Raw genomic sequence first — 12,782 nt, forward strand, 5'->3', positions numbered from 1 at the left:
AAGAGGTGGAATGTTGAGCTGTAGGCCTGATTTCCAAGCTTGATAGAGGAAAGTGGAGTTTGCCTCATCTGCTATATGAGCAAGGTGTGTAACATTTTGCTCTCCGAGGTGCATTAGTAGATCTAGAGGCAATCTATGCATGTTCCCGCATCCAATCCACGGGTCGATTCCAATACGCACCCTACTTCTCGAATGAATCCTCCAAGTTAGGCTTGTGCGAATGGGGTCCAAGGCTTTCAGGACAGCCTTCCAAATAATCGATATTCCAGCATTGAGTCTAACCGGTCTCCTGATCCAATCCAAAGTCTGTAAAGGGGCAATGTATTTCGAGTAAGCCACTCTCATCCACAAACTGTCTGATGTGACCATCTGCCAACCTAGCTTCGCTGCCAGGGCTGAGGAAAAATCATCAAGTTTTTTTAGTCCCCAGCCTCCCCATTTTTTCGGAAGGGTGAGGGCATCCCATTTGACCCAGGCGAAGATTCTTCCTGGTTGACTACCCCTCCATAAGAATCTGCAATAGAGTGTTTGAATCCTTGACAATATGCCTCTTGGAATCCAAGCCAGGGACATCCAATAGACCGGGGTTGCTTCCAGGACACTCTTGATGAGAGTGAGTCGGCCAGCCCGAGATAAATATCTGAGATACCATATGCTGAGTCTCTTTTCCAACTTGGCAATGAGCCAAGTCCAATCCGCTATCTTGTATCCAATGGGTTTTAACTTATAACCCAGATATTTCAATCCCTCATCCAGTCCAATTTGTGCAAAGTGGAATCGGTGGAGAGCATATTGGATTTCATGCTGGGAGCAAGCTGTGGCCGTCAGAGTAGATTTTCCATCATTAATTATCATCCCCGTGGCTTTCTGAAATAAAGAAAAGATATCTCTGATGATTGTCAGATCTCCAACGCTTCCATTGAGAAAAATCAGAACGTCATCCACAAACAGTAAGTGAGTGAGCATGCAATCTTCAGTTATCTTTATACCCTTTAATCTTCCTCCCTGTGATCCTCTTTGATTATCCAGCTGAGCCCCTCCATGATTAGTAGAAACAGAAGCGGTGAGAGTGGACACCCCTGCCTCCCATTGACCAGGACACTAAATGGGATATTAGTGATGCATCCCATAATCCATTTTATAAAATTGAAAGGGAACCCAAGATGAGTTAAAAGCATTCTTAAGTACAACCAATTCACTCTGTCAAAAGCTTTAGATAAATCTACCTTCATGATCATACCTTTGCTTTTTTTGCTATGGAGCGAGTGTAATACTTCCTGTGCTATCCCAATCGCCTCATGGATCTGCCTGTCCTGAAGGAAAGCAAATTGTTCAGGCAAGATGTGCTTCGATAAGATTGGCTTCAACCTGTTTGCTATAATTTTGGCAATAATCTTATACAAGCAGTTACAAAGCGAAATGGGACGGAATTCATCAAAGGTGGTCGGATTATCAGACTTCGGAATGAGTGCAATAAAGGTGGAGGTTATGGCAGCTTCCAAATGACCCGAAGCTCTTGACTCCTCAACTACTCGAAGTAGATCCGCTCCAATCAATTCGAAAAAAGCCAGATAGAATTCGATGGTCCAGCCATCAGGTCCCGGGATTTTGTCCTTTTTAAACCATTTTAATGTGGCCTCTAGCTCCTCTAATGTTACTTCTTGCATCAGTTCATCTTCATCTTCTTGCTCCACAAATCTGGGGAAAAGTTGAGCAACTCTGATAATTTCTGCCAAGTTAGCTTCCCTGGGGTCACTGTAGGCTTTCTTAAAATGAGAGTTGGCTAGAGAAGCGAGCTGAGGGAATGTGTTTGCTGTCCTTCCCTATTCGTCCTGCATTTTCCAGATGGTATTAATCGCTTTCCTCCCATTAGCAAACTTTTGATAAAACTTAGTATTAGCATCCCCCTCCTGAATCCAAATAGCCCTGCTCCTCAACCTCCAGATGTCTTCCCTTTCCTTAAGAATTTTTCCACGGGTCGAGTAGAGGGATGTGATCTTACCTTTATGCTCCTCTGAGCTATATAGACCACCCAGCACATTTTCAAAATCAACCAACTCGAGCTCTATCTGTCTCAGAGTTTGATCATCCTGTATTCTTTTTTGGTGAGCCCAGAGTTTGGACATCTTCTTCAGCTTTGTGAGGTTATTGATAAATCCTGCTGTTACATTTCCCCTCTCCCCTGGAGGGTTTGCTTTCCAGAAATCGGTCACCATGCTGATAAACGAGGCTTCCTTGAGCCAGGTTGAGCTGAATTTAAACGGACCCTTCGGCCTAGCTCTACCACTTTCCATTTCCATATATATAGGCAGATGGTCTGAGAGTCCACCCATGCCAACCCATTGCCTTATGTTGAATCCCAGATCCATAACCTATTCTTTGACTAAAAATCTATCCAGTCTCCTAGCCAAACCATTTTCACCAACTCGATTGTTCCTCCATGTGGCTTGTATCTTTGCAGAGGGAATATCGATCAGGTGATGATAATCCAGAATGGACGAGAAGTAGTCCGAGAGGGTGTCCCTCTGAGCACGATGACCCCAGGATTCTGAATGACCTATGGAAAAATTAAGGTCCCCTCCAAGAATCAAATTATCAACCGAAAATAATTCCAATCTCAGAAGATGATCCCAGTACTCAGGCCGATTCTGGCAAGGCCCATAAATGTTGATGATTCTGAAAAGCATTCCCAGCTCTGCTGAGTGTACATCAGCCCCTATAAATCCAGCCCCTCCCCAGCTGTTTAAAAACTTGATAGAACGAGAATTGATGCCCAAAGCGAGCCCTCCTGATCGGCCTTGGGCATCCAATCCCGAAAATTTCCATCCCAGAAGAGAATGCTCAAGAGTGCGAGTAATATCATCAACAGAGCCTAAAGTCTCCTGTAGGAAGATAATATCCAGCGAGTCGGAAGAGATTAACCGACGTAGAGCTAGTTTTTTATCAGGCCTAGCTAGCCCTCTGCAATTGAAGGATAAAATCTTCATGGAGGGGGTTCGGAGGGGGCTTCTCTGGCTCTAAGGACCCCAGGTATGGTGTATTGTTTGCCCAAAGCAATATCGTCATCCGCTTGTGCTTGTGCACGTTTAACATCAGAGGGACGACCGCAGAGAGCCTTAGGTGGGGGAGGGGGATGGATGATGTCAAGTCCGACTTGATCCTGTACCGAATTCTTCGATCTAGAACGAGTATTGTATCTAGGTACAAAAAGAGCAGTCAAGGAGGCTGAGAGCGCCGGAGGAGGGGTACAAAAAAGGGAAGGGGGCGTGGGGGGGAAAGTAGTGTGAGGGGGAGCAATATCACATGTAATCTGAACAGAGGCCGCCATCGAATTTACAGTTCCCGGTCCCAATGACAGCCCAGATATTGTATTATTATTAATATCAGAAATGCATTGAGAGGGGGTCAAGTGAATGGAATTCATACCCGAAGTATTGGAGTCTCCCGAGGCTGCCATGGCCGGAGCTGGAACTGGTGGCGGAGGACGATGAGGCGGCTTGCCACGCTTCCTCGGGTTTCTCTGAGCCAGTTCCGTAGTCTTCAATCCAGGACCAGATAATGCAGCTGTTCCTTCAGAACGTGGAGTGGCGTTCCTAGGAATGTCTTCAGAAGCCCTAGGCTATTCCTCCCTTGCTGGATCTCCATGAGACTGTGCCTCCTACTCCTGAGATTCCTGAGTAGCCTGTCTAGCAGCCTTCCTGAGATTCCACCCATTCAGTGGGCAATCTTTGAATAGGTGCCCCACTTTGTGGCAGCGCCTACACCTGAAGGGTATCCCTTCATAGTCCAACATCTGCCGCCTCGTAGCATTCCTCCATTGAATGTTGATGTACTCAGGAAGTCCTTCCGAGAGGTCAAGGTGCACTAAAATCTTGGCATAAGCCATTCTTCCAGTTGTTTGAAAAGAGTCATCAAAAGTAAGATAAGATCCCATAGCATCCCCAATCTGCCTGAAAATATGCTCTGTCCAGAAATGACAGGGAAGGCCCGGAAGACGCACCCAGATAGGCCCAACCTCCACTCTTTCCTATTCAGGATCAAACATCGGCGTCCACCTTCGGAGGAGGACAGGTGCCTGGTCAATGTGCCAAATAGTGGAGAGGACCCAGTTTGTATGTGCAAGACATTTGAATCTCAGGGCAAACCAATCCTTGACAAAGGTTTGAACCCTAGGGGGTTTCATCAGATGATGATCCTGAACTTCCTTTGCTCATTTTTGCAGCCTCTCCACACTGTAGTGCCTTCCCCTGACGCGACCCACCAGTACTTTTTCTGCCGAATCCATTGACTCTAGAAATGGTGTATCCTCGGTAAGTTTAAGGAAGATATCACTGCTGCTCTGTAGGAGACACCTTTTCCTCTTGGATGCCCCTCTGTGTTTGCTGCTCGTGCCTTCAGTTGTTTTGCCAGTCTATGCCGCCGCATGTGTGACTGAACCCCTTGCTGCCATAGGGCCTTTTACCCTAATGTTGTCAAAATGCCCTGAAATGATGCCAATTCCAGTGAAGTTGCCGGGTAGAGGAGTCCCCGTGTCCAAGGGAGCAGATAATACCGGTGCCTGATCGTCTTGTTCCGGTAGATATCCCGCCAGGGGTTTGTCCGGCCCCGCCGCGGAGTGAAAAGAACCTGAACCCTGCCCTAGGGTTTGTAAGCTAGGATTTCGCGAGTGCTCAGAAACAACCAAGGTGCCTGGTAAGAGAGGAGGGGCGGTGAAATCCTGAATAGCCAAGGCTTCTTTGGGCAGAGAGATGGAGGGGATGCGCAGCCTAGAGAAAGTGGGGAGGGCTTCTACTTCCGCTGTAAATTCATGGTCAAATGAGAAAAAATCTTTCGCAGTGGTCCCAGGCTGAGTCCAAATGGGCTGGTTCTCCGTAGGATCCGTGGAATAATCAACAATGTCCTCCATAACTGTCAAAACCGCTAGCTGACAGCTGCCTGTAGTATCGGTTCGAGCAACAGAGTATGTCAGTGGAGGACCGATAACCGTTTAGGGTTAATACAAACTAACCGGAAATGCTGAGCTATAAACAACTAATGGAAGAGGTAAGGTAGCTGCGGAGGTTTTCTGTAACGAGGCCTTCAACCCTAATCGCCCTCCCGTCCCTGTGACCTGTAACGCGTTCTTGCTTCGAAACCCTAACCCCAGTCGCCTGTCATCCCGTTCTTGCTCCTCTCCATTTTTTGATAACAACTGTTAGAATCTCTACTAGTTCCATCTTCAACATGTCCAACATATCAAGGAAATTTTATTTATCTAATTAAATTAATTGATAAATAAAAAAAGTAATTAAATTAATAGATAAACAACTAATTCTAATTTCTTATGCATAACTTTAAAAATAAAATAAAATAAATCAATAAATAGAAAACTAATTACATTTATTTTTTGTAAGCTTGACATGACTACATCTTCAACATGTCCAATATATCAAGGAAATTGAACCGGTGACTTTGCATCAAGAAGTACGTTAACAGAGCACCGATCACCATCTATCCAAGACCCCGTGGAGAAAAAGCTAATTATATTTATTTAGTTAAATTAATTGGTAAATAAAAAGATGTTTCCAATATTTTGTTCAAAACAATGAAATAAGACAATCAAATTAATAAATAAGCCACTAATTATCTTTATTTAATGACTCATAACTCTAAAAATATGACAAAGTTAGTTGATGAATAGAAAAAATAATTATATATTTTAAAATAAATTAATTGATAAATAAAATATTGTTTCTTAGATTCATTCCAAAACAATAAAATAAATAGATAGACAACCTTATGTAATTGAAAGAAAAGTAATTATATTTATTTAAATAAAATAAATTGATAAATCAAAAGTTGCTCCTTAGATTCCTTCCAAAACAAGAAAAAGCTTCCAAAAAATCTCACTAAAGACAACTGCTTAATGTAATGGGGAGACAACCATATCTAAATTCATTAAATTAACAATTGCTTAATGTAATGGGGAGACAACCATATCTAAATTTATTAAATTAATAGATAGACAACAATACCTAAATTCATTAAATTAATGGATAGACAACAATACCTAATTGATAAAAAATTAATTATATCTATATAATTAAATTAATTGAAAAATAAAGATGTTTCCTAGATTCCCTTCCAAACAATAAATTTAATTTATAATTAATTAATAGATAAATAAAAAGATGTTTTTGGAATGTTCTCTCAAATTAATATAAAATTAACTAATTAAATACAATTAATTGATAAATGCACAATATTTTTTTTATTAAAAATAATAAAATAAATCAATTAAACTATTCAACAGACAATTAATTATAAATCAATTAAACTAATTACCATACAATTAATTCTAAATCAATTAAAATAATCAAACAACTAATTCTACATATTTAATGAATCATACTTTCTAATAATAATAATACATAAATATTTTTTAAAACAATAAAAAATAATGGTAACCATTAAAAAATTTCCATAATCCATGGACCACTGTTCCCATTTAAACTAAATAACATTTCAAAAAGCAATAAAATTAAAATTATTTAATGAATGGAAAACTCCATAATCCATGGACCACTGTTCCCATTTAAACTAAATAACATTTCAAAAAGCAACAAAATTAAAATTATTTAATGAATGGAAAACTCTTTGCATTTAATGAAGGGATAACTCTTTAAATTAAATTATTTAATGAAGGGACAACTCTTTGCATTTATTATATTAAATTAAACCAGGGGTCTATATTTAAAACAAAATAATTTAAAAAGCAATACAATAAAATAATTTAATTAATGGGCGACTATTATACTAAATTAAGCAATCACTAAAGGTAAGATTTTGATCCAAATCCACCCATAATCCAAAATCTAAATGTTCATCCATTAAAAACCTGATTCATGATGCAAGTACTGAATTTTTTGAATAGTGGTTCCATAAACAATTAAGGAAAAAAACGAAAAGGCAATTAAAAAAAAACGAAAAGGCAATTAAAAAAATTGTACTTAAAATATTGAGTGATCTCCAATGCGAGACTGTTCATGTCCATTTGGGATGCATGTGATCGCATAATCTGTCGTGTCTGGGATATTCAATGGACGACGCAACGAACTAGTCAAGGTCGGCTCTCCCAGACGCAATTCACGGGTCAAGAATTCACTCATATCAACCCTCGTTTCTCTCTTCGTTCCGATGCAGCTGGAAAACGTGAATTGTTACTCTTAATTTGTTCACTCTCGGTGCTCAATTTCTATGGTGGAAAACGTGAAAGTCTTACTGTGATTTTGATTTACGTTTCCACTTTACCGTCCCCGACACTGGGACGTCAGAATCCGACACCTGGGGCCCTGTGTTGTACTGCAACTGCTACCGTCTCCGTGGTTTTCGAAATTGATTCACGTTTCCACTTTACGCCCCCGACACGGGAACGTCAGAATCCGACAGCTGGGGCCGTGTGTTGTGCTGCAACTGGTACCGTTTCCGTGGTTTTCGTATTCATTACGTGCAGTTCAAGCAATTGAATTGGAATTCTGTAACCAGCCGCCTGCCGGAGGGTGAAACACTAGCGCGTGCGACAAGGGCTAAAGGCTACTCACACCATCTGCTGCTTCTTGTAAATTACCAACTTCTTTCACTATTCAACCGTTGACTGACATAAGGATGAAATTTACTCCCCATGTTTTTGACTAGTCGCTCATTTCCATGAGCTGCTTTCTCTATAAATTCCACTCTTTGTATGTGGGAGAGATCACAACAGAAATCTTTAGCGAATAGGATTTTCCTGTAGAAATCTGCTTCCTCTTTTGCAGACAAAGGTTCAAGAGACGATACGGCTCTCCCCAAAAAATCACCAGCCGCCCTAGTTATCGGTGATACTATTCGGGATTTTGCTATGACGACTACACTGCCGGAAGTTGAGATGAATTCTTCTCTGGAAGATCGAAACAAGAGAGCTCTGGAATTCATCGAGACCGTCACCACATATGCAGACGATGTGCAGACTCAGGTGCTCTCCTCAATCTTGTCGAGAAATGCAGACACCGAATACTTGAGGAGATACGGTCTCAATGGACGAAGTGATAGAGTCACTTTCAAGAAGTGTGTGCCAGTAATCACTTATGATGATGTGAAGCCTGACATACGTCGTATTGCTAGCGGGGATACCTCCCCCATTCTTTCTGCTCATCCAATTTCCGAATTCCTCACAAGGTATTAACCATCTTCACTCTACTCTGTATTGATCGGGCAGAAAACAATTACTGTTCCGAATAGAAAAAACATTAAATCCTTCTTTTAAATTTGTAACATAACATTAAATCCTTCTTTTTAATTTGTAATATAACGTTAGCAGTAGCAGGTTGTTGACTGTTTATTGTTTTATTATCCTGACAAATTATTTCATGTAGCAGATTTCGAAACTTGCAATAGCAAAGTCAATAATTTGTTTTTGCGGCTAACACTTTGATGAGTTGTAAAATCCCTAAAGTTAAATCGATTATGGATTCCAGAATATTCCATATGGGCGTGGTCAATTATTTGACCTCGCCCATGTAGGAATCCTCAATCAACATAAGGACGCATAGTAAAATATTTTGGAGGCTGGTTTTGTATAGATTTTAGAATGTTTCGGATATATAGTAGGAGTTTTTTGGTTTATCGCATATTTTAGAATATTTGGTAAATCAAATTTGCAACTACTTATTTACAGAAGATTTCAGAATATTGAAGCTGCTCACCTATTACATCTATAAAATAATCTGAGATATGGACATATGCTCAAGTTTAAATGGATAAAATTAAAGTCAATTTCCAATTTTCAAATTTGAATATCCAGAATATGCTAAAATCCATATAAAAATGACCCATGTTTTTTATTAGTATAGTATCGGTGGGTTGCAGAAACTTGTCAAGACTCCTGACAAATTTGTGTGACAAATTTTGCACAGCTCGGGAACCTCTGCTGGGGAACGGAAGCTGATGCCCACCATCCAGGAAGAATTGGAGAGAAAAGTTCTTCTCTATAGTCTTCTCATGCCCGTCATGAATCAGTGAGTCTTTCTCTTTCTTAAATATGTCCAATCTTCATATTCAAATTTGTTGGAGGTTTTTATGATTGTTGAATTTAATTTGGGACATTTTAGGAATATTTTTAAATTCAACGAACTATAACCAAGTCAATTTGATGAAATATTCTTACCATATTTTACATATTTATAATCTTCCGCCGGTTGAGTGTTAGACTGAATATCTTTAATTGTTGGAGATGCAGATACATGGAAGGACTTGAGAAGGGAAAGGGAATGTATTTCTTCTTCATAAAATCGGAGGCAAAGACTCCAGGAGGGTTGCTCGCACGTCCCGTGCTGACGAGCTATTACAAGAGTAACCACTTCAAGGAGAGGCCTTACGATCCCTACAATGTTTACACCAGTCCTAACCAGGCTGTCCTCTGTCACGATTCCTACCAGAGCATGTACTCTCAACTGCTATGTGGCCTCCTTCAAAATAACGAGGTCCTAAGGATGGGAGCCGTCTTTGCTTCTGGATTCATCAGAGCTATACGCTTCCTCGAAGAGCACTGGAAACAATTTTGCCTCGACATAAAAACCGGCATTCTCAACACAGAGGTGACCGATCCATCAGTGAGAGAGGCCGTCGGGGAGCTTCTGCACCCGAACCCAGAGTTAGCTGATTTTATTGAAAGGCAATGTTCAACAGAATCTTGGCAAGGAATTATAACTCGGCTGTGGCCGAACACCAGGTACATCGATGTGATTGTGACTGGTGCAATGGCTCAATATATTCCTACTTTGGATTACTACAGCGGCGGGCTACCCCTGGTATGCACCATGTACGCTTCATCTGAATGCTACTTTGGACTTAATCTGAAACCTCTCTGCAAGCCTTCAGAAGTGTCATACACTTTACTCCCAAACATGGCCTATTTCGAGTTCCTTCCCGTTCACCGGAAACGAGAAGCAGGTGGTGACACACTCGATTCGCCAAAGACCCTCGACGAGAAAGAGCGAGAGGAGCTGGTTGAACTTGTAGACGTGAAGCTTGGGCAAGAATACGAGCTTGTGGTCACCACATATGCTGGTACTATATGCACAAGATTTTCAATTAGACATTTCTGTGTATTATATTGGTGTGAATGTTGCATTAAAAGTACTGGTTTTATGCAGGTTTGAATCGTTACAGAGTGGGGGATGTGCTACGTGTGACTGGCTTCCACAACGCTGCGCCTCAATTCCATTTTGTATGCAGACAGAACGTTGTGCTGAGTATAGACTCAGACAAAACGGATGAAGTAGAGCTTCACAGTGCGGTACAGAACTCTGTTAAGCATTTGGAGCCGTTTGACGCACAGTTGATCGAGTATACAAGCTATGCCGACACAGCTACAATACCTGGTCACTATGTGCTCTACTGGGAACTTCGCTTCAACAGCAAAGCAGTTACAGTTCCTCCTTCGGTTTTTGAAGATTGCTGCCTGACTGTAGAAGAATCCCTGAATTCTGTGTATCGGCAAGGAAGAGCGTCGGATAAGTCTATCGGCCCCTTGGAAATTAGGGTAGTCGAGAAGGGAACGTTCGACGAATTGATGGATTACGCTATCAGTAGAGGGGCATCCATAAATCAATACAAAGCTCCCAGATGCGTTAAATTCACCCCCATTGTTGAACTTCTCAACTCCAGGGTCATGCATTCCTACTTCAGTACGCAGCCGCCGCAATGGACTCCCGGATGCAGAGATTGGGCGTAACTCAGATGGAGAGATTTGCAATATCCGCCGCATTGGACTCCCGGATGCAGAGATTGGGCGTAACTCGGATGGAGAGATTGACAATGTCATGAGTTTATGTGATTAAACTAGATACCTAATACATAGGTGGAGTATGGAGTGATGTTGGATTGGAATATGTAGTTTTCTTATTAGTATTATATTGGCTTAAAATAAATGGTTTAAGTGTATCTTGTTATTATATTGGGTTAAATTAAATGGTTGAAATTTCATTTGGGTTTGAAATTTGGTTAACCTTGGTTTATGCGTTGTTGGGTTAAAAATCAAGCCGCTAGGAAAATTGGTCGTGGGAGATAGATCTCCAAATTTCTATAAAGGAACTTTCGGAAACATGTTGTATGCTAAATGCATTATACTAATCACTACCAATCTCCTCACACCATGACAAACAACCTGTGATTGGGTATAAAAATGCACTGAACCACATCAATATTAGCTACCAAATAGGGGAACAAAGGCCCTTTCAATTATAGTAATGTAAATAACAATCTATTCACCATTGAACACCACAATTCTTTGTAACTTTGTACTCATTAAATTTCTCAGAATCTTCCAATTCCAAGATATTTCTGTGTCCTACAAATGTGTGGACAGATTCAGTTTAACTCTAGTTCCTCCATTAAAAGTCTTTGAGTCTTCTTTGCTACGTATTCCATGATATTACTAGGATCCTACCAATTCCTATACAAAGCAAGAAGCCCATTAACTCTAGTTCCACCCATTAAAAGTCTTTGAGTCTTCTTTGCTACGTATTCTATGATATTACTAGGATCCTTCCAATTCCTATACAAAGCAAGAAGCCCATTGTGCATTTAAAAGGAAATTGCAGGTCTTAGATCTGACACTATTGCAAAGAAAATACCACGGTAATAGCAGACCATGGAATCAGAATTACAAACTCCACAGTAAGCATGAGCTTTGACAATCATTTTCCTTTTGCATGATCTGGCTATTTTCGTCACATTTGAAATAGACTAAAATCTTGAACATAAGAAAATTGAAATGAAAGCGTAGAAGCATGGGTATATATGAGATCAGAGAGAGGGGTGAGGCCTTATTTACACAAATCTAATGTAGATGAAAACTTATGAACGTTGGTTACAAATTACACAAATTACCATATTGCTTGTCTCACACAACATGAGCTCTAGCAAACAGATGGACAACTCAATCAACACGCGCATGGACAACGTTCTGTTGCAACTTCCCACAAGTGGCCCAACACTATTCTCAATGCCACAACAAGCATCAATGGAAAATTGTCTCTTCCACCTTGACAATAAGGAGAGCCTTCACGCTACTTGCTTTCTGTGTATCTGTGCTTGATGTTTGACTTTAAATTGATGTGGAGCTACAAACCTTTCACTGTTCTCCTCAGACCATATTGTTGACATTTAGGCTAAAACGGATTCAATTCCATCATTCTAAGATACTCTCTTGAGGCACGGAAGAAGCATATTTACACGAGAAGTCCCTAAAAAAAATCTATACACAACTTCACACAAACAAACTGTACACACACTTGTACCTATTCTTGGCCCTCCCATAGGGAGTCAGGCCGAAAGGGACTCTGATACCAAGAAAGAAAACTAAGTTACACATACAAATAGTTTTCACACCTTTAATCACAAATATGATATATATAGTTAGAATTAGATCCAATTAATTTTAAATTGGGAAATTGTAGTTGAGAGAATATCTAACCAACTCCAAATAAATTTAGCTTACTACATTAACGGAAGCACTATCTTCAACATTAACTATAGCGGAGATGTTGTTTTGTAAGTATACATTTTATATAGAGAAATAGAGTAATATCAATTTTATATAGAGAAATAGAGTAATTAAAAGTAAAAAAATTCAATTTATGTTTGCATTGTTTTCTACTTTTTAGTATATATAATTTCTTCATTAATCAATATAGAGTTTTACACATAAGATCTAAAAATATAATATTGATATTACAATCTAGACAATCTAGTACAAAGTGATG

At 40.1% G+C, this 12,782-nt stretch overlaps 2 protein-coding genes across 2 annotated transcripts; one reads left to right on the forward strand and one right to left on the reverse strand.

The window, feature by feature from the left end:
- Positions 1 to 1,823: 1,823 nt before the first annotated feature.
- LOC149244536 (uncharacterized) lies at positions 1,824 to 2,369 on the reverse strand. The gene has a single exon (XM_089371573.1). It carries the CDS (start codon positions 2,367 to 2,369, stop codon positions 1,824 to 1,826), a length of 546 nt encoding a protein of 181 aa, XP_089227699.1.
- A 5,378-nt stretch (positions 2,370 to 7,747) lies between these two features.
- Positions 7,748 to 10,988, forward strand: LOC149244537 (indole-3-acetic acid-amido synthetase GH3.6-like). Its single transcript, XM_089374883.1, has 4 exons — positions 7,748 to 8,193; positions 8,931 to 9,032; positions 9,254 to 10,083; positions 10,170 to 10,988. Exons 1-4 carry the CDS (start codon positions 7,877 to 7,879, stop codon positions 10,748 to 10,750), a joined length of 1,830 nt encoding a protein of 609 aa, XP_089231009.1. The 5' UTR covers positions 7,748 to 7,876; the 3' UTR covers positions 10,751 to 10,988.
- Positions 10,989 to 12,782: the final 1,794 nt, after the last annotated feature.

This window comes from Pinus tabuliformis, chromosome 8 (assembly GCF_031772625.1).
Source record: "Pinus tabuliformis cultivar Carrire ecotype Pingquan chromosome 8, CPIR1, whole genome shotgun sequence".
NCBI classification, from domain to species: Eukaryota; Viridiplantae; Streptophyta; class Pinopsida; order Pinales; family Pinaceae; genus Pinus; species Pinus tabuliformis.

Bases quoted from the DNA above. Each gene is read 5' to 3' on its own strand.
- LOC149244536 (XM_089371573.1), bottom strand. From the start codon at position 2,369: ATGGATCTGGGATTCAACATAAGGCAATGGGTTGGCATGGGTGGACTC.
- LOC149244537 (XM_089374883.1), top strand. From the start codon at position 7,877: ATGACGACTACACTGCCGGAAGTTGAGATGAATTCTTCTCTGGAAGAT. The intron at 8,194-8,930 runs GTATTAACCATC...AATTTTGCACAG, and splicing joins ATTTCCGAATTCCTCACAAG to CTCGGGAACCTCTGCTGGGG. The intron at 9,033-9,253 runs GTGAGTCTTTCT...TTGGAGATGCAG, and splicing joins CTCATGCCCGTCATGAATCA to ATACATGGAAGGACTTGAGA.